Below are 25,790 nucleotides of genomic sequence, written 5' to 3'. Positions count from 1 at the left end.
CAGGAGTAAGCTGCTGAAGGCCCTTTGAACCAAACTCCCACTCAAAGCCAGACTGTCACCAACTATAAATCAAACCAGACATGGATTTATTTGGCTGAATCTTGAAAACCTTCAAGGACCAAGATTTCACCACTCTTCCAAAAAATGTATTCCAGTGCTATACTGTCCTCCTACTGAAGAAATTCTGCTAATGTCCAGTTGCAATCTCCCAAGATGAAAACAGTAGCCCTTGCCCTTGAATTTGCTCTGAGTTTCCACATTTCACAGTAAGTTTCCAGTTTGTGTTGCTGCATGAGATTATTCTGCTCCAGGTACCAGGCTTCACACACATTACTGAATGTCTTAAGGTCCCATCCACAGGTGTTTTCAGTCACTCTGGACTGAACCTCTGTTGTTCAGGGTGCTGATCATTTCCCTTAGGTTAGCATCATACACAGGTTTTTAGAATTTGCATTCTCACTGATCACAATGAAAATATTGAACAGCACCAATCTTGGGGTACACAGCTACTGAGTTTTGGGCTGTTGATAACTGTTCTTCAAACTCATGGTCCAGTCTGTGTTCAACTGATCTAACAGTCTGTTCATCCAAGCTGTACTTCCTCATCTTCCAGATAAGGATGCTATAGAAGCCTTACTGAAGAGATAATGTATTACATCCATTTTCTCATCTTTTTAGCCAGTCATTTCACCATAAAAAGCAACCAGGCTGGTCAAGAACAATTTACCTTTGGTAAATAAATCCATCCTCACTCTTCCTTGTCATTACCATCTTATCATTTGTGTGTTTCCAAGTGGATTTCCAAAGGATGTGCTCCATGAAGAGCAGAGCTTCAGGGGTAGTGGCAAGGCCAACATTACACAACTCTTAAATTTATTCACAGATATCCAGATATTGGGGTATGGTCCTGCTGCAAGCACAGCAGTGCAGGTGCAGTGAGGTTAGCTCAGAGCCTACAAACAGTTTACCCACAGGGGGACAGACTTGGTCACTTTACTGAGCAGGCTTCTGTGGGGGCTTGGAGCCATGGTGAAATCAGAGTGCCACAGAAAACCTGTCTGCAGTGCCAAAGATGGGCAGTCACTGCAGGAAATGTACCCCAGGTCTCTCTGACAGATGGAGCTCACAGGCTGTTCAGGCTCAGCTTTAGGTATCTCTGGGATGAGAGCACTGTCGAGTCCCGGTTTAAAGACAACAGACAAAAACAAGGCATTCCCTGAATAGGGTCTGGAGTGAGGTAAAAGTCCAGTGTGGCTTGAACAACAGTTTACAGCCTTCTATAAAAACATACCTTTTTCTATTACTGCTGGCAGCAGATCTGACAGGGTTATCTCTCTACTTATATTTTATGCTTCCTAATTCCAACATATGATGGCACTTCACTTCCCAATATCCATTGACATTCTTTTGATGTATCTTTTGGACTAGTGCCTAAGCACATTTGCAAATAGTTTAGTGCTCAATTTAAGGCTGAATATATTCCCAGAATTCCTTGGGCAATCAATTATTTATTACTTACAAGTGTTAAGATCAAAAAGAAAAGAAATAGATGTATATTCCACGCTGACAGGAGGTCCATGGGGATTAGAGAAAACAGAAACTTTAATGCTAAATTTGTGTAAAAAGGATAAAATGGGGATTCCCTAGTCAGTTAAAAAAAGAAAAGAAAAAAGAAAAGAAAAAAAGAAAATAAATGGCCTGGATTATACAGTTTTCTTGCACACTTGAAATTAGTTCTCTGTACCACACAGGCAAATTGTGGTTTGTCTTCACCAAGAAATACCAGTCAGCTTGAACTCAGTGCCAGCTACCCTACTAGAGGATTCCCTTTTAGCAGTGTGCCAAGGGGAGCATAAATAGCTAATTAATTAAGATACTGATTCACTCCTATTGACAGGCCTAGGATTTGTGTGAATTCTTCAGCAGAGCCATAGTGCCTGCATGGATTCTATGGAAAACCTGGAGCTTGTAAGGGCATCAGCACTCAAGCAAAGGGCAACCCACAGGAGCAGAATTTAGAAAGATCATTCATACTTCATTGAACAGCACTGTAGAAGGCAGAGGACATTTTCACAAGCATGTTTGACTGAGGCAAAATTTGTTTTATTCCCATCAGTGAGGTAGAAGCAGAGAGGGAGGTTCACAAGGTCAAGCACAAGACCTCTCCTTCCATGGGCTGCAGGTCAGAGCTCAAGTACTCAGAGAGAAACTTCATCTGTAGTCACTGCTGGCTATGAAAGTGGCTTTACAAACCACATGTTCTTCTCTGTAAGTCTTACTTACTTATTGCTAACCTGAAACTGTGGCCATAGAAAAGCAAGAAAATACCTCTGGCTGAGTCACCAACACAAACCCAGTCCAAGCAAGGGAGATCCAGCAACTTTGCAGTGAGCCAGTGCAGAATCATTCAGGCAGGACAGAAGTAGCTGTGGTGCTGTCAGTACAATGTGGTGAAAAACAAACATGAAGGAATTTCAGTTCAGGAATACAAGCTGATAAAAGGCAAATAAGAAACCTAGACATAAATACAGGTGAATGGCTGCACAGGGCAAGTTTATTTCTGATGTATGTCTGCAAGATGAAAGGTAAAGCAGAATATCCAGCAACTGGCCATGAAACTATTCCAGGCCAGGTTGGATTGTGCTCTGAGCAGCCTGGTCTAGTGAAAGGTTCCCTGCCCGTGACAAGGGGACAGGAACTAGATGAGCTTTAAGGTCCCTTCCAACCTAAACCATGTTATGATTCCATGATCACAGATGCCAGAACTAATAAAGACCTGGACTTGCTGTTTCATGGCCAGCAGTCCAGCTACCGGTGGATTAAATTATTTTCTCTTTGTGGGGTTGTTTTTATTTTTTCAACAAAATTCAGGAACTCTATCAGCTTTTCTGAGGTCAGTGAAATTATAACACATTTGCAATTTAGGTTACTTATTTCTCAAATAAACAGATAAATGAGACTACCATAAAGCCCAAATGCATCTAAAGAAAGTGGCAGCTCTCCAGGTAAAAAGAATCAGCCATCTGCTCTAAAATATAAAAGCAGAAATCTAATAAAACCCAGTGACAGATCATTTCACTCATTGAGAGAAACTTGGAACAGTAAGTCTGAAATCAGCTCCATGAAACTGGAGGAGTCACACAACAGAGAGGTTGCAACTAATCTGATGGCATTCACTACATGGAGACTCAACACATACTTTAAATCTTAATTCTTACTACCACTACTACTTCTGTTACTATTATGAATCCTTTTTAGGTCTGCTTACAACTTTGAGATGGTCTTTAGGTGATAAACCTTTTGGGCTTTGAGCATTACTACACAAAGGAGGAGATAAGACTCAACTCAAAACCTTTCTGGTTTATTTCTAGGAGTGATTCTTTGTGTTATGACTTTTGGAAGAGTCGATTTGTCACCTTTGGAATGAAGGTATTTAAGAGTCTGGACATTAATTAGGAAAACAACAATTGACTTTACTAAAGAGTTTAGTTCAACTATATGAACAAACTGTTTTCAAGCTAGAAGATCTGTTTGGAGCTGGTTTGTGCTGGAATGTCACCCACACAAATCTTGTGAGGGAACATTAAGTGACAATACACTGAAAATGATGAAGCTTATGTTGGAGCAAAACGTCTGTGGCTGGGAAAAAAACCCAATCGCTCAAAGGAGGAAGCATTTACATCCCAGTTTCTAAATTAGCTATTACTTAATTAAATATGAAATTTTGATGTGTTTTTTGCAAACATCCTCACACAATCTTTCTTGTCAACATATTGGTTTTCTTCATGCTTTTCCCCTTTTGTTTAAGCTCTTACCTCAGGCCTTGTTCCAGGACAGGGTGTTAGTTCTTTAGACTGCCATCTAAAGTCTAATAATGGAATTCTTGAGACTATTGTAGACCAATTGGCAATTTAAATTTAGGACTTTGCATCTTAAAAATAAATTAAATGTTTATATATACAGTAGACTCTCAACATGCCTAGGGCACCTGAGCTAGTTCTTCCTTCTCCAGAACCCATCCCAGTTTCCTTCTGCTGGCTGAAATTAACAATAGTGAATGTATAAAGAAGCAAAAAATTTTAAAGCTACAATAAAAAATAATTTTGCAAATCCACTTCAGATACCTTCCTCTCCTTCTCTGTCATTTTTCCTCACGATAATGTCTTAAACACATACAGTGGAAAATACAGGATCCCAGCATGGGAGATGTTCAAAATCAAGATTAGGAAACAGGAGTTTTTCTCCAGAATACACATTTCATAAAGACAGAGATGCTCACCCCTAGAGTGTGATCTTTCTGCTCTTAGGAAAGTCCTTGTTCCTGCTGCTCAATTGCTACACCAGCAGTGCTGTGGCTCCTGGGGCCCCCTCAGGCTCCCCTCATGCCAAACAAAGGAACACTCATTTTCTGCCTGTAGAAACAGGAGTGCTGGGGCATGGAGACCCTGGATACTACGAACTACTTAGATCTGTGCTGCTTTAAGGAGGATTCTGCTGTTTGAGAAGGAAGAGTAAGGGGTGGGTGGGATCCTGTACTCCTGGATCGCCCACTATCACTCAGAAACACTCCAGAAAAATATGAAAGAATGAATCATAAATAAATAAATAAATAAATAGACATATAAATAGATAAATAAGCTCTCCAGAAGCCCAAAAAATAGAGGGTGCAATTAAAATCATTGCTCTTTACCAATGGTAAAGAATTTCTCTCCTTACCCATGTTACTGTTTTTCTCCTAAGAAGCAAGATCAGTGAAGAGGTTTGCCATGCAGGGAGAAAAATAAACAAACAAACAAAAAAATAAAGATGAACTATTAGAACTACATTGACACCTCTGATAAAATATTACAAAATGTGGTAAGATGCCAGCAATGCTGACTGCTGATGTGCAATCTGCCTATCAGGGTGACCGGTGTGTTTGATTTACACATTTCTAATTGTGATGTACTAGCTATTTCAAGCTACTAAATATCCTTATATCTTTTTTTTTTCTGCTCAGATGAGTTCTATGTTTTTAACCTGTCTCTCAAATATTTGCTGCTTGATCTCCATTGAACTGTGATACTTCATTTTGCATTAGATTGTAATCTAATGCCAAAGCTGTGTTCAGCTGTGCAGTGGAAGAGCTCCCACAGAACCCTACTGGGACTCTCACAATGGTGAGTGATGAGCTAGGAGTGGGCTTCAGTCGACTGGTATTTATCTGTGCTGTATATTTATGGCTCTGAATTCAACTAGCAATCACTTTTTAAAAATTAGTACAACATCTTTAATTAGAGGACAAGAGCAACAAAGAACCTATAATTACAAAAAAAAAAAAAAATCATGTGGTTGATGCAGTGAGTAATATCTTTGTCATCACTCTGCTCTTGGGTTAGGTCACTCCTCAGTCAGCTTCAAGGACAATCACTACTAATTAACAAAGCTTTTAAGCTCTTCCAGGTGGCCCAGACCACTGAGGTACTGTAAGAATACTCAGATACACAGTTCTTAAAGTTGTCTGTCCCTTATGTTGACTTCTTCCAAAATGCAAAGAAGAAACTTCTTTCAATACAATGAAATCAAAAGTACTGCAGTTGCATTTTTGTGCCCTCCCCATGGCCATCCAAGTCTTTCTCACCATAATAATTTGGCACATGCACCCATACACAGAAAAAGACAAAGACTATTCAGGCTGTGCAGATTGACCATCTCCCTTCTGTATTTTAATGAGCAGAATTAGGACTGGACACCAAAACTAGAGGTTTAAGTTGTGTTAAATCTATCTGATGCCATCCATCTGGAGTTAGTCAAGTGGCAGCAGCAGTGTGGTTTGCATTGGAGCTCAGTATTTTGGACTGAAAAAGGGTTGAAAGAGTAAACAAACCTGATGCCTTGCATCTGAGGTTAGATTTTTTGTTGTGGTACATGCTAGTAGAAACTCTTTTGTATAGACAAACATGATTTCTTTGAAGAAGCAGAGAACTCCACCACCAGTTTCTCCTCCTAACTGTAAGGACGTGCAGTATCACCGATAACCTCGCTAGACCCGAAGGGATGGTATCACTACTGCTCTTTGATATGCAGATACTGGGAGCTGCTATTCTTATCCTGCTGGTTTTGCATTTAGCCTATGGACAAAACAAACAGGTTCTCCTGAGCTCTCCCTGTGCCCATCCCTCTTGCCTGCCCAGGTTGCACAACTGCAGTGGATGGGCCATGGTCCAGGAGGAGCAGGTCCTGCTGCTGACCACGGGCTGCTGGTGTGACCAAGCTGCTGACCATCAGCTCCTGCCTCAGAGCATCACACAACACGCAAGCCCCATTCATTCCAGGGACTTCTCAAAAATACTCTAAACCCCTTTTAATTTAAGCCCTAATTGATAGCTGGCTTTGGCAAAGAGCAATTTCACAGGCGTCAAGAGTTTAATCGCAGCCACGCGAACGAGCTTCCCTTGAGTCACAGCTCCCCAGTGCCACCAAGGAGCATCCCCTGAGTCACACCAGCCCAACCACCTGATGCTTTCCAGCAGGAGCAGAAAAAACCCACACACACCTGTAGAAAGATAAGTCCTTAAAAATAAATAAACAGCTTTTCTCTGGGTGGGAGTCAGGTTCTTCTCTCAGGTAACTTGGGACAGGATGAGCGAACATGGTTGTAAGCTGTGCCAGGGGAGGTTTAGGTTGGACACCAGGAAGAATTTATTCTTGGAAGGAATTATTGGACACTGGAATGGGCAGCCTAGGGAGGCAGTGGAGTCACCGTCCCTGGAGCTGTTTAAGTGTAAGATTGATCTCAATTCAACATTTAAGGAAGGACTGGACGTGGCACTTATTGCCGTGGTCTGCTTGGCATGGTGGCATTCAATCATAAGTTACACTCGATGAGTCCAGAGTTCTTTTCCAACCTATTTGACTCTGTGATTCTGCCGGCGGTGTCCACGGAATCCCAAACACGTACGAGGTTCGGGCGGGTGGGCGGCCGTGAATTGAGCCGGAGGCGGGACTCGAACCCACGACTCTGCATCCCGCAGGCTCCTCCCCGCGCTCCCGGGGGGCCGAGCCGCGCAGGCGCAGAGGGCGCGGCCGGGCGGGGGCGCTGCGGGGCGGCGGCGGGCGCGGGGCCGCGGGGCCGCCATGGGTGACGCGTTCGGCGGGGCGGAGTCGGGCACGCAGGTGAGGCGCGGCCCCCGCCCCGCTCCCCCGCTTCCCGCAGCCTCGGGCCTGGGCTCACGGGCGGGGAGAGCCGGGCGAGGCTGTAGCCACGGGAAAAGAGGAGCGCTGAGCCTCCTCCCCTCACCCCCACGGGCGGGAGCGGGGGAGCCCCCGCGGGGCCTCTTGAGGGGGCGGTGCGTGAGGGAGGGAGGGAGTTCCGCCCCCGAGAGGCCGCGGGGGCTTTCCCCGTGGATTTCCCGGTGGATTTCCCGTGGATCCGGGAGGGAGCGGGGTTCCCTGGGGCCGTGTTCTGCCTTTGTGTCGGGATGCGGGTGGATTTCTGCTGTTTGCGCTTCTTGGTTCGGGTGTATCGATAATTCTTTTTATAAATATTCCCTTCGCGCTCCCCTCCCAGGCGTTGGAGGGGATGCCTAAGGAAGAAGACCTGTGAGGAAGGTTTCCTTTAAAGGTTCGGACTTGATGATCCTAAAGGTCTCTTCCAAATTTATGATTCTATAAATAAACATTTTGTAAGGTGGAATTGCTTTCCTCCTCTTCAGGAGAAAAGAGGTTTGTGTTTTGGGATCTTGTGTTGTTTTATTAGGTTTTTTTCCCATTTCTCGATGTTTTATTTGTTAGAAACTTCCACTTTCCTTCAGCAACTTAATTGCTTGGAGTTTTGTGTGTAACTATACCAGAATATGCTGAACACTTCACATAAAACAGAAAAGTGTGATAATATTTATTGTTAAAGCTATGTGTGGTTTTTAGTGGGATTGGGCTTTTAAGCACTTTTGACACTTAAAAAAAAAAATTAGTACCAGATGTCCACTCTAGGCAAATAGACATGAATTAAGGACATGAGGTGTGCTCTTTGTCCAAGGGGTAAATGCATTTATTTGTCCACATGAGAGGTGCTGACAGGGAATGCTCATGGCATCAACTGCCTGCAATGGATGGATATCCAGCCTGGAACAAGGGAGGAGTTGAAAACCAACAAACCAACAGGTTAAGGAAAGTCAATATATGAATACAGTGTCCAGACAAAAAATGGTGAAAGCACTTGAAACAGAAAACACTTAATTTAAACCAATACTTCTTTAAATAGTCTCACGCATAAAGTCAGATTTTACTGAGTTATACTGAGACCACAGTATTGTGCTTTTATTATTGAATATAATTAATACAACAAATTAGAACTTCTTGCAAAACACCTTTGGTTTATCACAGTAAAAGTAATGATAAATAGCTTGCATATGTCTTCATGCCCAAAGTTTACAAAAGCTCAATCAGAGCGGTTATAGTGGTTGAGAATTAAATTTTGTCTAGTACTCGAGATAGGTTTCTATGTGTAAATAGCCTGTAGGTTAGCTCACAGCCTCTACCAGAGCTGGAGTATTTAATTTGAATTTCTTTAACATTTTAATGAAGTAATCTCTCATTCCTGACAAGACCTACGTGTGTGTTTGCATTGATGCACAGCATCAATGGAACCAACAGAGTACAAGCATGTCCTGCATTAGTCAGGGGGACTGTCCATATGCATATTTGTTTCTTAAAAGGAAAATAAATTATAAAAGGCATAGCTGAAATATTTGAGTCTCATCAGCTTCGTCATTATTGACATTTATCCCAGCTGCTGCTGAACTTTTGCTGTACAGCTTTTTCTCTACATGTAACTGCACATCTGTGCAGTTTCTTGCTGGCATAATTACATTTTCAAAGAACACCTAAGAGTGAGGAGCTACCACTAGCAGGTTGCTAAAGGGCGGTGTTTTGTGTAAAAAAAGATGAAGAGAGGCTTATGGAGGAAGAAATGAGCACCTACACTTTGATTATAGAATCAGAAGTCTCTAATATGGGATTTGAAATCGACTTGGGAATTTTTTCTAAGCTCTTCCTGCTCTGAGGTTCTCTCTAGGGGTGCTGTCTGTCCTTCTGTACATTGTGTGTGACACAGCTTGAGACCCCTGACATCCACCCTCCAGATTACCCTTTACATGCTGGGGATTTCTCCCCCTCTCATATTCCAGAAGAGCACAAGAGGAGGCCAAATGGGAAAGCCTCCCCTGGAGCAGAGCCAAGGTGGCTCTTGCTGGATTTGGAGCAGCCTGTGCTGTCCCTGTGTAACGTGGGCAGAGGTGAGGGATGCCTGTGTAGTGTCTCAGCTTTGCTTCCATCACTTGTGCTGCACTGTGGACAAACCTTTGTGAGAGCTGAAGGAAAATTGTTGCCTGTTTCTGCCAGGAACCCCGTTGCTCCCAGCGTGGCACTAATGAGGCAAGTGCCTTTGGAGATTCTGCTTCAGAACTCGGAAGTAAATACAAGCTGGATAAAAACACAGGTGTGCTATCATCAGCAAATTACCATAAATTACCTTCATGAGCAGTGCTCAGAGAAAGCACCTGTAGTTATTTAAAATTAATCCATAAACTTGTCATTTAAATAACGACAGATTCATATTTAAACCATAGTGATCAATTTACTCTCTCTCAGTAAAAACTTAAAGAGTTGATAGTCTAAGAGGACACAGGGGCTCACTGTTCCAGAAAAAATTCACTGCAGAGGATATATTTGTTAATGTACAAATGAATTTAGGAGCAGGAGGCTGCAGCAATGTAAGGCCAGCAGTGGTTGTGACTGCTGGCCCCAGCAGTGCCCATCATTGAGCCCCTGTTAACCCTGTGTGCTGCAGCAGTGCTTCCTCTGCTGAGAAGTGAAGAGCATCAGAAAGCAGCAGCCTGTGGTGGTTTTCCTCTTTCCCTCAGCTTCCACTGCTGACAAAGGGGTGAGGGATTCCTGGTTCTTCTCCCAGTGGGTGCAGCCTCTCCTCACTGGTGGCCAGGCCCTCTTGGTAGTTGAGAGCTGCTGGTTTATGTGCCCCAAGTTAATTCCTGTATTCTTGTGTATGTGTGTCCATCTGGATTTTTGCTTTGTCCTGATCATGGAACTCTGCTGGTTCCCAGGAGTTCACCATTTGTTTTGTGCTGCACAAATGTGTGAAGTGTAATGGGATGATCTGCTGATCCAGAGCAAGGTCAGTTTGAGTGGTTTTTTGGCCCTTCAGAGGATGAGTCAGAAAAGTCTCCTGGATAGGTGTGAAGAGGCCAAGGCAAACACATTGACATTTTGTTAATGGAAGGGACTCTGAAAATGTCAATGAAAATGTCACACTTACATTCCCTTTGTGACCACTTGAAGCAAATTCAGGACCATTTAATTTTTTACTCTTAAAGGCAAACACACACATACACAACTGTTTAAAGAACTTTCAAGATCATTCAGAGCAAGTGTTGCTCATGGATCTGACAAGGAGGGAAAGCAAGAGAAGGCAGCAGTGTTTGAAGGTGTGTGCTCACTGCTCTTTTGGTCTTGAGGATGGGATAAAACTGAACAGGATGTGATTTGTTCACATTTCTAAATGACAGCTGGGTGTCTTGGAGAATGTGGTATTTGGCACCAGGGTAGGTGCTCTGGTGACACAGAGCATCCCAGTAATGTCCTTTGCCATCTATGGGAATACATGTAGGGAATAGCAGCTCTAGTACCAGGGAAAATGTTCATTCTTGCTTTACACAGTATGCCAGAACTAATAATAACACAGGTTTTGTGAATACCTGTCTGCTTGCTATGGAAATACCTCTCAATTTAAGAAACTGTCCATGATCTTTGAAGTAATTAGTTTTACAATGGACTTACTTTATGAGGGGCTTTGGAGAACTTGCTTAACAAATTCAAGCTTGCTTTAGAAAGGTTCTTGCAGAGCCACTGGTGACTAATTACTTTTGAACATTCTTAATCCATACTCTGTTTGAACAAGTAACTATGATATAATGGGATTGTAGCCCAGAGGAGTCCTGTGTAACTTCCCAGGTGAAATGCACATGGTTTTACTTAGAAATGCTCAGAGAGGCTGGCTCAGGGGATTGTTGATGGGTAAGGTTTCACCTCTCAGCCAGTATTTTTTTTGGAGGTGATGGTTGTTACAAATGATGTTCTTTCCCTTTGTTCTTTGGAATGGCAGCACTGCTGTGTACTGGAGGTGATCCCTCTCACTAATGTCCCTGAGCAGCCTTTGCTTTTTAAACTTTATTTCTCCTCACATCTCCAGTCCTTACTGCCACTGAATCTGTGTGCTTGTTGTTTGTAATGCTGGGACCTTCTGTTGCTGTAGTCCAGACTATACATTTCCATATGTATTTATGAAAACACTTTTAAAATCAGGCTAATCTTTCAATAGGATTGTCATGGAAAACTGTCAGTTCTTAGAATCCTTTGCATTTGTGTCCTGAGGTTCATTATTTAAAGTTAACAGCATGGCTCTTTGTCTTGTCTTTAAAAGCTGCTTGCACGACTTGAGGGCAGAAGTTCTCTGAAGAATCTCGAGCCTTGTCTGTTTGCTGAGGAAGGATCTCCTGTTCATGGTAAAAATGTGTCTTCATCCCATTTATGGAAAAATGCTCATGTAGAAGTATTCTCAGAGATAAGCATTCAAGTAAATTATTTTGCTTTAGATCAGAATTCTAATTGTTGATGTAGTTCAATGCAATCTAGATAAAATGGAATAGTGCAAAGTCACCCTTCCAAACATTATTAAATAGGCCTCTAAATCTACTTTATACATATCAAGACACAGGTGTAGGTGAGTAAATACCAAGCATGTTGGTCAGTGTCAGTAGTTTTCCAGCAATTTGTTCTAGAGTCTGTCATTAAACCTCTTTGTTTGTTTTTTTTTAATCAGTGGTCTAGACAACCACCACAAAGTCATAACTGCAGAAATTTGCAAAGAACATGAGGTTCAGTAAATAGCAGAGAGTTCAGTGATACAGAGTTGTCTGGGTAAATTAGGATAAGGAGCATGAGCAAACAGTATTTTTCAATGAAGCCAAGTCATCATGCCATTCAGTCCTGACCTGAACAATCCTAGGTATACTCAGAATAGAAGTTCATAAACAATTCCATTATGGCCATAGGTACTAATTAGTTAAATGAGTTCACAGTGCAGGATCAACATGGCTCATAGAGACCTTCAGTGAATGAAGGAGAATTTCAGATTGGAGAAGTGGGATAACCTTTCAATGACACCAGTACAAGAAATTTTAAGATCAAGGCTGGATATTTTAATGAAAGAAATTAGTGAACTAAACAGAAGAGAACACACTATTCAGGAAGTCAGACTGATTTTCCAGATTGTGTGAAATTTCATGAATTTCACGATGGAAGAGACAACTCTGATTACACAAGACTAAAAATATGTATGAAAAAAGGCAAATGAGTGGCAAACAGTGAGGATCAGTGGTGAGGTACTACTGTTGTGGAATTTATGTATGAATGAGTGGATTTCATAGGGCAAGTATGTGGCTTCAGTGGTTAGCAGCACACTTATCTGCAGTTTGAATTCCCACAAATATGGAATGTTCAGAATAAAGAGCAGAAAAAGCAATAAAAAGAATCAGGATAATTGGATGAGAGATGATGCTTAGTCTTCAAACACAGTCACTGTGAGACTGTTGTGTATTGTTTTGCAGCACTAGGAAACACATGTGGGCTTTAGCAGTACAGGATTCCTGCCCTGAAAGTTTCCAGTGTCACATAGCAATGATAAAGGGTGGAGAAATACTGCTAAGCCAGTGCAAGTAGAACACAGAAGAATATTTAAATACTCTCATTTCTGACCTGCTGTGTTACTCACAAGAGGAATTAAGGATCAGGAGTGAAATTGGTGTATGCTTTACAAGACTCTCAAATTCTTATTTTTTTTAGAAAATGAGATACTACTGTATTTTTTTTCACAACATAAATATTAAACAATCTTTTAGTCTGGATGTTTGGTATTTTTTAGTCAGCTTTACACACAACAAACAAATGTTGGAGACTGAGCTGGCTATGTACTGGTCAAACAGATTTTAAGATATTTTCTTGAGGATCACTAAGTGCCCTTGCTGCACTCCACAGTGTTACATAATTTCATGTCAAATGATCTGCTTTGCTCTTAAAGCTTTATAGGTTGTTCATGTCTGTCTGAGGACTGTTCCAGAACCTCAGTTCTAACATGGCTGGAAACCTTCTAAAATTCATCACTGGTTTCTCTGTGCCAACAGAGTCATTGAGCTTTTGAAGCACTTGTATTTCTCTTCTGCTTCCAACAAATGGTATCAATTATTACCCATATTGGTCATGCTTTTTGGCTGACATTAATGAAGCTGCCTAACATACTAGCACAGCCCTTTAGCAGTATATATATAAATGGACTTCACCTTTTATTGCATTTTTGCTTTGTCTTTTAATACCACAGTATTCATGTGAGGCCATGTGTTATTTTGATGTGTGTTCACATTATTCAGTCTTAAATCCCTGTTGAAGGCCTACCTCTCCATTTGTCATGAACTTGACTTTTAGTGTGTCACTGTGGAATTCTGTAATAGGTTGCCCATGAAGTCAATACTGAACAGCTCTTCATCTAAAATGCTGTGATTAAAGCAATGCAAAGACCTAAATTATTCATTTTTTTCAAACAAATACATGAAGTTTCAATAAACTGTCCAAAGGTTACATTTTAGTTAAGTGTTCATAACTTGCATGTCAGGGTACTGTAAAATAGGGACAGGTAATATAGGTATTAATGTGATACTCTAACCACTGCTTCTAATTATGATGGACTTGCATATTTAAGAGCACATAAGTACATTAATTACATACCATTTAAGCTCTTCTGGAATGGAGCAAAAGTGACACAAGCATTAAATAATCTTCCACTATTGCCAGTCATATTTCCCCTGTGCCACTGGCATGAAGGTGTGGGTGTCAGTTTAAGGCTCTGATGTTCACCAATTGCATGACACCCAACATTAACTTGGAATAAATATTAGGCCTTTCTACTTCACTTATAAATGGTATAAATAATAGTGACAGCTTCTGCACAGTATTGTAAATGACCAGCCTAGAAACTTCAAGGTAGCCTACAATGTGAAACACACAAAGTTAGTGCTGAGTGTTCCAACAGCCTGTTTGTATCTGCTGTGTCAGAAAATAGTTTAACCAGCATTTGCTGGTGCATTGATTACAGACAAAAATAAGGCTCTTCTCATTCAAGACATAACAGCAAACTGATGGCCAGGACTGAACACAGTGTTTCAGTCAAAAATATATTAATCTTACATAAATATTTACATTTCTTCAGCATCATTTAGTTTAACCTGCATGCCCATTCATAGGAGTGGGCTATTATTCTCTTTAGTCTGCCCATAATGAGCCAGTTCTGGCTGCCCTGAGCCAGGCAATGTGTTCAGGGACTCCTTAAAACCTAACTCTTGAATTCACAGTGCTGAATTTCATGTGAAATCACTCTACTCATCCATCTCCATCTGTTAAATCTTCACAAACTTAAGTTTTTATTAACCCAATTAGTTTGTCTTCTGCATGTTTTGCCAAGCTAATGGAACATTCATCTACTGATATGTTTAATGTCTGCCAACACCAATTCTAATAGAAAAAATTCCCATTAACTTTCTTCCATGTTAAAGTGCTGTTCCTGCTCTCCCTCCCAGCCTGTTCTCATCCTGTGACAGTATCTTTTTACTAATCCTCCTTTCAAAGTTGTTTTGACATTAATGGATGATGCTAGTCGTGATCACTCAGTTTCTTCTGTGACCTACAGTCAGCGTGTCAGAGGCTTCTTGAAAACGCTGCTGGCCTCACTTCCTCCTTTGCTGTGTCATGGCTTGTCCTCTCTGATCCAGAGAAATGAATTTCCCCTCTTATCTTACTGTAACAGCCTGGTTGCTAATTCAATGAAACCCTACATTTATAGATGTTGCTATAAATGGTTCCTGTTTTGCACCCGTTCTCCTTGTGGGCAGCCTCTTGGATAATCAGGAAGGCACAGAAATCTCCAGCTCTCTTGAGGTTTTCTTGCAGTCCAAGCTGTTTCTGTTTGCAGAATAACTCAAGTGTCTTGGTCCAACTACAGGGCAGCTGTGGATCTCTTTCAGCAATGTTGAGCAAACTTTGAGGGGTGCTTGGCTCTCTTGCTGTTCACATTTATAAACCACCACCACAAAAACCTCTGAGAATGATTGTCATTCAACTTAGAATTTTTACTTAAATAAGTTTTATTACTTCTGCCAATAAAAAAAACCCCAAAAACTCATCTAGTGTCATTCTGTAGCACACAGACATTCTGCTAGAATGTCTTCAAATGGAAAAAGTGAAGCATTTATTTCCCAGAAGAATTTTTGAATCCAGCAGGTCATATTTTGCTGTAAAGGCAGGTGAAGCAGTATTGCCTGTTTGCCCCACTCAGTTACTGGTCTGGATTCAGAAATACCAACCAGGGTGGCAGAAGTTTTGTGTCACAGACAGTGGCAAAAGACACACTTTGTTCCTTATCAAGAGCTGCCTTACACAATTGTTCTAAAATACTGCAAGAGACAAAATAGGAGGGAATGACCTACCCAGCACTTTTAGGAGGAGCTCTTGCAAGCTGGTATCTCACCCTGCCAGGGTGTGGTTATGTCTCTGGCACAGGCTGTGTGACAGCAGAGCCACTGGCTGCAAGTGACAGCATCGGGCACCGTGACCTCTGCACAGGAAGAGAAAATAAAAACTTATGTCCCAGGATGTGTAGTTATCTTTCATCTCAGAAGTGAGGGAGCCATTCAGAACAGCTTAATAAGGGCTTGGGAGACAATCAAGCTTTTTAATAGATTTCAAAGGATCAGAAATTCATATAAATGCTATTTCTGAGTGACACTGAAATGGACAGACTTGTTACATCAGGTGTAAATTGCTTTTAACACTTGCAAAGGGAGAAGAGCTTGGTTTCTTCTCTACCATCCTGCTCCCCTGATCCCAAATTGCATCTTGATGTTGTAGGCACTTGTGAATGAGGACATCCTCTGGAAGTTGAGCAGTGACTTGAAAAACCCTGTTAACTCAGGCAGGCACAAGCATGTTTAAGGAAAGTTGCAGTTAATTCTCTACTTTCACATCCCCCTATGGAAAGCTGTCAGGCCATTTGCACTTGCCTAGGCCATGGAAATCTCTCACCTTCCTGCAATTACAGTGGTGTGATTCTCCTTACTGCATGTGGTTACCCTCCTGCCTATAAAATCCAAAATGTCATAAATAAATAATCCAGTTCCCAAAATTAGAAATTTATAAAGAGCAGCTAATAAATTAACTTCTTCTAGGGTCTTGCTCTGATACAAGACATCAGAAGACTTTGGATAAGGCTTTTGAGTATCTTGCATTCACATCCAACAAAAGAACTGGTTTCCTAATGAAGCATAATGCTGTTTTTAATTAACATTTTAAATTTTTATGATATGTATTTTATGACCCACATGGATGAGATAATTAGGCTGAATCCTTTTATGAACAGAGATCATTTGCTTCAGACAGAGGCCTTGCCTGGAGTTGAAGGAATCCCTGAGTCTCCCTTGTCAAAAGAAGCAGTTTCACATTATTATCACCACAGTCGAATATAAGTGCTAAATAAACCTACTGCTCTTCACCAGTCACAGATTCCTGTAGGCATCTTGTGACACGCAGCACGTGACATCTATGTGAAAGGACCTCTGATATGTCAATTTTTTTTTGTTTTGTTTTGTCCTCTGCTTTTTTATTTCTTAATTGTGTGTTCATAGTGTACATGGTTTCTTAGCCACTTTTGTGTAGCAGCTTCCTCTTCTGCCTTTATCTGCCTGTAATGATATAGATGAAATCCAGTTGCCAACCTTTTCTTGATGGAAGTCTCCTAGATAGTGCTGGCAGAGGCTTTCAACCTTTGTTCACAGTTGATTAACTTCACTTTAGAGGCCTTTCTTGAACACTGAAATATCTGTTGGTGGATACTAACCAGGATTTAAACCATTTTATGAATGTCAATTAAAATGCATTTCCCAGTTTGTGGGATAGTGAATATTGGTTCAGAAAACACTGAGAACCAACTCTGGGCTAGAAATGCTCTTACCTGACAACACACTGCTTTGTTTTTAAACAGGAGATGTTATTGAATTCCATGGCCCAGAAGGGACAGGAAAAACAGAAATGCTTTATCACCTGCTAGCCCGCTGCATCATTGCCAGAGCGCAGGGAGGACTGGAAGTAGAAGTCATGTTTGTTGACACCGATTACCATTTCGATATGCTCCGGCTGGTCACCATCCTTGAGAACAGGCTGGCTCAAGGGACAGAAGAAATGATAAAGCAGTGCCTGGGGAGGCTCTTCCTTGTGAGCTGCAGTAGTAGCACTCAGTTACTCCTCACTCTCTACTCTCTAGAAAACCTGTTCTGTGCTCACCCCTCGCTCTGTGTTTTGATTTTAGATAGTTTATCAGCTTTTTATTGGATAGACAGAAGCAATGGAGGGGAGAGTCTTACCTTGCAGGAGATGAACCTGAAAAAATGTGCTAACTTCCTTGAAAAGCTTGTGACACAGCACCACTTGATCCTCTTTGCAACGACACAGACATTAATGCAGAAATCTGCAAACTCTGCAGAAGGCTTTTTACCTTTAAAACTTCCACATGAAACTGATACAGACTACAGACCATATCTCTGTAAATCATGGCAGCAAATGGTAACACACAGGATGTTTTTCTCTAAGCAGTGTAATTCTGGCAACAGCAAAGGTTTTACTGTAGTTTCTTGCCACCTCAAAAGAAACCAGATAGTAAAACGTTCATTTAGTGTTGCAGAATGTGGAGTTCAGTTCTAACATCAGTTTATTTTGTAAACATTTATCAAATCCAGGTGCTTAATGCCTGATTAGGTCTAAGTACCTTCTCATAGCTTTTCAACTAGCTGGTTGTTGCTGGTTAATTAATAATTGTTGTCACCATTTTCTTGAAATTCAGTGAAGGGCAGGGAATGGTAAAATTTCTTAATTACTTCAGCAATTCCATCCAAACTATAGAGGACTGTTGACATTACTTGTTTGTGCTTAATCAAGAAAATAGTAACAAAAGACACATAAAATCCTGGTATCCTTCAGCAGTCTAACCAATGTGGCCAAATGCCTGTTGGAATTTCTGGGTCTTACTCTTCTTCCAAGCTGCAGAAGTAGGAGCCTGCTTGTCTGTGGCAGAGGTTGCAAAGAGGCCAGAGTTCACACTTTCCAAACATTGGCCTTGGTTTATTCCCTGCAGCTTTGGGCATAAGAAATGCCAGTTTTGCCTGAAGAAGAGGATTCATTTTCACAGCCTATTAAATAGTGGTGATCCTGACTGTGCTGCTTCTCCTGGCTCACAGCCTCTCCATTTACATTAGGGGGTGCTCAGAGGAGCAGGGATTGCAGGTGTTCTGATCCTTACAAATGTCTGGCATTGAAGAATCTTCAGCTATTAAAGAAATAGAGGCCTGGTTTCCATAACTGAAGGAAAAGTAAAGACCCAGCTCTGGGTATCTGTGAGTTTGTGCTGCATACAGCAAAAAGTTTAGTTTTTGGAAATAATTAAGTGCAAGTTACAGGTTATTTTGGGAGTGGAGGTTGGTTTTTTTTGTTGTTTTTCATTTTTTAAAATGATGCACAGACTTTTTTTCTCTGCCTTTCCTCATTACTCCTTCCCACTTCTTTCCCTTCCCCAGTCTCTCTAAGAAATCCAGGAATGCCACGCCTCTGGTCTTTACCAATATGTATTTGCCACATGTAGAACATTTGTGTGCAGGATTTGGCATGTAACATGTTGCAATTCTGGCACAGAAGATTCAGAACTTACAAGAAATGCCCTACAGTTCTGGCAAAGAACACCACATTATTTATGAACCTAGAGTGCCCTTTGAAAGCTTCAAAGTACTTTACAAGAAAGAAAATTGCACAAAGTACATTATTTAATACAAAAACTTACATTAGCTTACAAATTCAAATTACTCAAACAAGGGGGAAATACTTCTCACAGTGATGTTTGTTCAGTCATGTTGCACAGCACATTTTATAGTTTAGATTGAAGAGATTATTAACAAAAATGCATATTAATAAGAAGTATCTAGCTCAGTATCTTTTTGAGGAAGATGCCTAAAAAACTCTGTTGTGAGACACTTACCTTTGAATTTCCTGACTTCTGAAGCAGCTTTTTCAAGCTGAATGTATGTTTGGAATCCCAGCCTTGTACAGCTCAGTTACCCTCTTGGTTTCTGTTGTGTCTGTTCACAATGAGTTCAGTTTAATTATTCTTTCTGTGGAAAACTTCCTTTTTTCCCCTTCTCATTTTAAACCTTCCATCTGATCACTTCTTCATGCCATCAGTTCTTTTACTCTGGCACATCAGCAAACTTTGCCTTTTCAACATCTCCCCAGAGCTGATGATTTTATAGAATGTCACTTCATTTGTGCTTTCTCATCCATCAGCACCAATATGTATTTTATTTCAAAACCTGCATAGGTACACAAATACATGAAAAATTATATAAAAATCATTCAGCCTAGAGTTGACCCAGGTTAGATAGTTTACCATGAGTAGACACTTCCATTATGAATTATGATAAAGGGCATTATGGAATTTTTTTGTAAAAAAGAATGGGAAATTTCAAGTAGAACTAGAGAACTTTAAAATCTGAAAATTCTAGGACTATGTAATTTCTACTAGAAAAAAAATCAAAACCAAACAGCCCCCCTTTCCACTGGAGAATGCAACTCCACTGATGATTAACTTCTTCATAAAATCATACTTGCTGAAGAATATGCTTGAGAAAAAAAACAATGGATATGTTCTGGCATTCCCAACTGGAAAAAAAAAGCTTTTATATTCTTCACAATGTAGTTTGTATTTTGCATTGTATTATGAAAGAAATGCCTAAATTGAAATGAAGCCAAAGTTCTAGTTGATCAAAAAGAGCACCTCAGGAAATTTTGAAATTTCCCAGTTTTATTTTTACTTTGAATGCAGACAGATTTTTTAAATTCTCTGGTAATTGTAATATTCATGCTCTGCACATTTGTTTTAGCTGTATAGCAAGCTTGGATTTCTGAGGTGCTGAGCATCTGCATATGCCTGTAATGCTGCAAGAGAGATAGGCAGTGCATAATCTGGGAGTTCACTGACCTCATCCTCTGCCAAAATTATGCCCTTTGGAAAAATGAACCTTTAGGATACAAGTCTCAGAAAGATACTTGATAAAGAACATGGAAAGCAGCAATTTTTTTGTACCTTAATGCTCTGTGGCTACTAAACATGGGGTTTGCCATTTTTTTAAGTGGAGAATTTTCCAAATTTTGTACCAATTGTAGTTATTGGAAACTGCAGTCCATCCTTGTGAGCCAGGAACTGTGTATGAAATGTAGCATTATACCTGGAATATTCTGCTTAATGCAGATCCTCCTCTTTCACCCAGAGCTGAGGTAGCAGCCTGTCTCCAGCCCACTGTCTCACCTGGGGTGCCCTGAGCTGCTGCAGCTCAGTCTCCCAGGAAGGAAGCACATTTCAGGTTAGTAGGTCTGGTTTAAATCAGCCCTGCAGAAGAGCATGGAATACACGTATTCCTGAACTCTGATTTAAGGCATTTCTTAGAAATGAAAATCCTTTCATGTCAGTGCCATTGTTCTTCAGCTCAGGGTGGTATTATTAAGGCTTTTGTAGACACAGGAACTTTTTACATTCCTTAGAATTTTGTTTGTTGTTTCATTTGCAACATGGAATTAAAGCAGCAAGCTTGAAATAAAGAGGAACTAGTTCACCCTTTCCCCCATTCTTTTCATAACGAGAGGGCTTCTTAGCAAAACCAAATTAAGGTATTTTGCAGGTTTTATATTTATTTTCTACTATACTGGTATTTCTATGGACACCTGCAAAGAAAATGTTGAGTTTTATATTCAGTTAAAAGTTCTTTGTATTCCTAGGCTTTTTATAGAGCAAATAAAATACAAATAACAGTTTGCTTGGTTTAAGTTCACACTTGCACATAAAATTCAAGTTTCCTTTTTCTTATATAACTAATCTCAGAAACTTAGTTTTTCCTGGAGTTTGGAAATGGCAGAAGATAAATGTTCTCCTGTGGAAACATACCTGCAATGGTAATTTTGCTGGAGAGTAATGGACAGAGGAAGAAGAAATACCACTTTTGATGGCAGATGTATAGAAGCCATGGACTGTGTCTGAAGAGGAACATGACTTTTTACTTTTCTATGGCTGCTCTAATAAAATGTCTCTTGAACCTCTTTATTCAATGTTACTTTTGATATGCAAATACAATACTGGGGCGATGGGCAACATCATTTTGCCATCACCAAGCCTGATGTCAAACTCAACACCCACCTCAGCATAAAGCTGTTCCACAGCACAAACTCCAACTGGTGTAGAAATTGCAATGAATTCTCCCCTGTGTAAAAGCTGCAGACAGGTGCAGTGTGTCCAACAGCTACAGAGTAGCACAGGACCCCTGCATTTTGTGAAGAAGGGGAAGCACTGGAAGGGCTTGGAAGACTTTGGCCATGGAAAAAAATTTCAGACAGGTAAAGGAACATGAGTCCAATGCATGTGCATGATCTGGATGGAGAACTGATGCCCTGCAGCAGTCTCTGAAATCAAAGGTCTGGCTGTCCCTGTGTGTGAGAGAAGACAGCAGAGTGGCACTGGGCTGTGAATAACATGGAGTGAGACAAAAGGGTCCTTGAACTTCACTGACCTGTCTGGCATGGCAATACTTACAAAGAGAAGGCTGACTAGAGTGGGGCTGTATGTTGTTCCCACCTGGGAATATGGATTCCACTATGTAGATGCTTTATAGCTTATTTATAATGAAAATATAAAACTCTGCTGCTCTGGACCCAGGAGGAATTCAATGTAAAAACAGACTTTTTATTTTATGTTGGGGTTTTTTTCCCCTCCAGCTCGAGGTACTTTCCCAACAGTTAGCACTTAGCTCCAGAGCACTCTTGCAGCTTTCTGTGGCAGGAGCAAGTTTCACTGCAAGTGAGTCCTTCTCTCCTTTGCTGAGGGTTTATGTGCACTCTTTATTACTAGCACAGACTGGGCTCCCCAGCCAGGGAAGCTTGAACCCATGTGACACATCAGTTAAGTGGTAAGTAGCTGTGGAGGCTCGATTCTGTTGGCACTCGGGAGTAATGTCACATTTGAGTAGATGATTTTGAAGAAACGGGGCTGTGACTTCGTTTGGGAAAAGCCTGGCACTCTTCCCTCTGCTTTCCCACCCTGCTTTGCATCGTGCCCCAGCCAGCTGGTCCTTGTACCTGTGTGGGCCCCAGTGCTCCAGGAGAGCGGTGACAAGATGTCACCGCCTTGCCAAATGCTGGTGAGCAGCCATGTTTGGATCTTGGCACTCTCGTTCTGCAGGAGTTGGCACAACCACGAGAGTTAATTTAAACCTTTTGCCAGGTTTCTTTCTCATGCATCTCGCTGGGCCTGTGCTAAAGACCTCCTAGCCGTGGGGGAGATAGGAAAGAGAAGAAATCTTGGGATTTGAATATTAAGGACAAGATTTTAGGCCATTGCTCCAAAAAGAGGCTTAGAAAGGCTGTGAGGTTCCTGCAGTGGCAAGTCAAAGCCCCAAAGGTGGCTTGGTAAAGGTCAAGGAATGGACTCTACATCTCCTGTCAAGGGATGAATAAGAATTTTGATGTAGAATATCTGCAGACTCTCATGCTGCTGATGGAGAAGGCCATGCTGTGGTGAGCAGTGCTGTCTCTGAGACACATCTTGGGCTCCATCACTGACAGTTCTGTCTCCATCCCAATATCTCTGAGAGGGAAGTGAAAGAGGAAGAGGTTGAGAAGAGAAACTGTTTGGGAAGAGAGAGAGGCTGTTTGGGAAACTCCTCAAGGCTTTGCTGAAGTATGGGAAACAGGAGAGTCATTTGGTCATCAAAAGCTGACAGGCAAAGGGCCCCATTTCTCTCCAGAGCGTGTAGAAAAAGGCCCATAGTAGCAAAGAACGGCTTAGCTAAAACCAGCACACTCTCAAAAGGTCAGGGGGTTGCAGGAGCAGCCTGCAGACAGCATGAAGAGGAAAACCTGGCTGGAGAGGAGACACCCACCACCAGAGCTGCTGTTCTGCTCCTCTGAATTCTGTGGGCATGTTCCTGGTGGACATACTGCCCCTGGAAGCTCATGTCACAGCTGGAGATGGGACACCATTCAACCTCTTCTGGGAAGCAGGAAACTGGTGGGAGGCCACCCTGTCCCCATGGCTGCTAAGCAATCTTGCCCATGATGAAGAGCATTCACTTACAAGGTCATGGCTAAACTTTCCCTCATCCTTTATTTTAATGCCTCAACTTAGTGGCTCTGCAGTGATACTACTGGCACTGCTTGCATTTCAATTACCATATGCATCAGTGGCACTTTTTTGACAATAAAATCACATTTTGTGAAATTATACAGGTGCTTGTATTTTCACCCATCAGAAAAAAATGATGCTTTTAAAAAAATTTATGAATCCCCTAAGCAATGCTGGAGATCAGTTGCATAGGCAATGAAGTTACAGAAGCCGATGGAGGCAGGAATTTGAATAGCCCATGCAGTCCAAGGAAAGGGCTCACCATCTTTAAAATCCATGGAGGCATTCCAAATATGATTATTCTGCAATCCTGTTCACAACAAATCTTGCAGGCTGACACTACCTGCCCCTTCCCATTGATTGTATGGCCTGCACAAGCACTCTGAGCCTATTAAGCCTGAAGTCCCTGCTGCAGATAATAACTTAGACATTTCAGTCCCTCAAGCAGACACAAGAAAGTACTTACTAGCACAGTTGTCAATTTTGTGGAAATGTCCTGTGGGATTCCATAAGTATCCTAACAACTGGCTGAGCTCTTTCCTTTGCTCCCACAGGTGTGGTTAAATCAAGGAGCAGTCAGTGCTAGCTGGAGGCAGGCAGGGCTCAGCCGCCTCGTTATCCACTGCTGGCTGCTAAATGCTCAGGAAAGGTTCCATCTCCCACCATGGCAGAGGAGTCAGTGAGGCCCCTCTGGACTCAGAAGGGAAATCCCAATATGCCTGATTTTCACCATGCTACAGTAGCAAATCAGCCTTTCTCAGTGGTGGAAATGGGAATTTCAGACATTCTCAGGTCTTTGCTGGTTGCAGATCAACTCACACTGATGTCAGTAATTCACCCCTGTGACCAAACACCACAGCACAGCCTGAAGGAGATTCACCTGGAGGCACCTTCTGGGAGGTGCAGCACGGCTCCTGGACCAGGACACTGCTCCTGGCATCCCTCTGGCACAGGGAGAGCTGGCTCTGCTCCCCTCTAGAGCTGCACAATGCTCACATGTGGTGGCAGTGACATCCGACCACTGTCACAGAGTGCAGGCACCTCTAAAGGAAAACCCTGTCTCTCATCCTGATCAAATTCCATAGCTCTGCTCATGGCTCTGCTCTGGTGGAATCTCGTGCTTGTGCTTTGTGTTGAAGTCACTTCTGTTTTGTAAAGAAGTTCAAGTGGTTTTCCTGCTCTGGATGAAGGACAGAGGTTGTTGCATCCACCAGTCTTGGTGATACTTTACCCACCCTCATGGCTGTGCTGGCTGTGAACCAAATCGTAAGGAGAAAGAGCAGCATAACAGAGTGTCAAAGTTACAAAACAGGCTTTTCTCTTTGCATTGGTTTGTGGTTTATTGCTGCTTCTAATAGCTCTTCTAGGAAACAAAATTTCCCAATACTTCCTTTTCTGGTAAGACAGAGTGTGTGTGGTATCCTACCCCAAAGGGAAGAAAATAACATTCTCTGGGTTTATTTTTTGAACTAAAAACATACTCTGGTTTGGGCTGTGCATTCCTCAACACAGTGTTGCTCCACTCGTGGATTGATCAAAGATACCATGGACAATGGGAAAATTAGGAATGCTAGAACACAGAGCAGGCAGGTATTTAAATGAACTCACCGGGTATGAAGAAAATTCTGCAAATCTGAAAGCCAAAAGTCAAACTCTGAACTATTCCTTCTGAATTTGCACTTTTACATGTACAGCACATATGAATTAGAGCCTGAAGATGATAAAAATGCAGACATAGAATAACAAGGCTGGTTTTCTAGATCTTTCGATCCTACAACCTGTTTTCTCCCAGACCAAGGTTTCATTTCTAGGAAAATAAAGGTGACACAAACAGAAGTGCTTTCTGTTAGGATAAGAAATCATCAAATATCAGTGCAAAGTTTCAAAACCTGCTGAATTCTCAGTGTGTAGAATTGATCCTGGCTACTCTCTGCTCTGGATGGTTTCAGTGTCAAGTGTTGTCCTGTCATTTATTTGAAGCCAAAACCATTATATTTGGGAAGCAGGTAGGCTTTCAGACTCTCCAAAACCAATTCATGTAATTATGGGGTAGGATGTACTAAAACTAAAATGTTAATTGATACACAGACTAAAACATATATTTAGTTGCCACCAGGATTCTTGTGAACAACAGCAACACACTGATAGGACAGAAGGCATTTCATCTTGCAAAGCCATCATGACACAAAAGAGGACATTCAAAGGCAATGGAGAAATCCTTTTGTTTAATGAAAACTGAATGTGAGGTACATTTTCTTACATTGTGGTCTCCTGTCCCAGCTCTCCTCCCTGTCTGAAACACTGTGCCAAAGCTCAAGCAGTAAATCTCTCTTTGCCAAAAGAAGCCTGCTGGAAACCAGAATAAATACAAGTGGAGCCTAGAGTAGAGACTGAAGCCTCATCTCACTTTGGATTTGCCTTGTTT

At 41.6% G+C, this 25,790-nt stretch overlaps 1 protein-coding gene across 1 annotated transcript; it reads left to right on the top strand.

Moving 5' to 3' along the window:
- The first annotated feature begins 7,079 nt into the window (after positions 1–7,079).
- XRCC2 (X-ray repair cross complementing 2) lies at positions 7,080–21,292 on the top strand. Its single transcript, XM_071428569.1, has 3 exons — positions 7,080–7,155; positions 11,477–11,558; positions 17,138–21,292. Exons 1-3 carry the CDS (start codon positions 7,117–7,119, stop codon positions 17,851–17,853), a joined length of 837 nt encoding a protein of 278 aa, XP_071284670.1. The 5' UTR covers positions 7,080–7,116; the 3' UTR covers positions 17,854–21,292.
- Positions 21,293–25,790: the final 4,498 nt, after the last annotated feature.

This window comes from Agelaius tricolor, unplaced genomic scaffold (assembly GCF_023055355.1).
Source record: "Agelaius tricolor isolate 1412-34295 unplaced genomic scaffold, bAgeTri1.0.p SCAF_6, whole genome shotgun sequence".
Taxonomy (NCBI): Eukaryota; Metazoa; Chordata; class Aves; order Passeriformes; family Icteridae; genus Agelaius; species Agelaius tricolor.
This window is presented reverse-complemented; position numbering and strand designations above follow the sequence as displayed.

Excerpts from the sequence above, each read along its gene's own strand:
- XRCC2 (XM_071428569.1), top strand. The coding sequence starts at position 7,117 with ATGGGTGACGCGTTCGGCGGGGCGGAGTCGGGCACGCAG. Across the intron at positions 7,156-11,476 it reads GGGCGGAGTCGGGCACGCAG|CTGCTTGCACGACTTGAGGG; the intron begins GTGAGGCGCGGC and ends TGTCTTTAAAAG. Across the intron at positions 11,559-17,137 it reads GGAAGGATCTCCTGTTCATG|GAGATGTTATTGAATTCCAT; the intron begins GTAAAAATGTGT and ends GTTTTTAAACAG.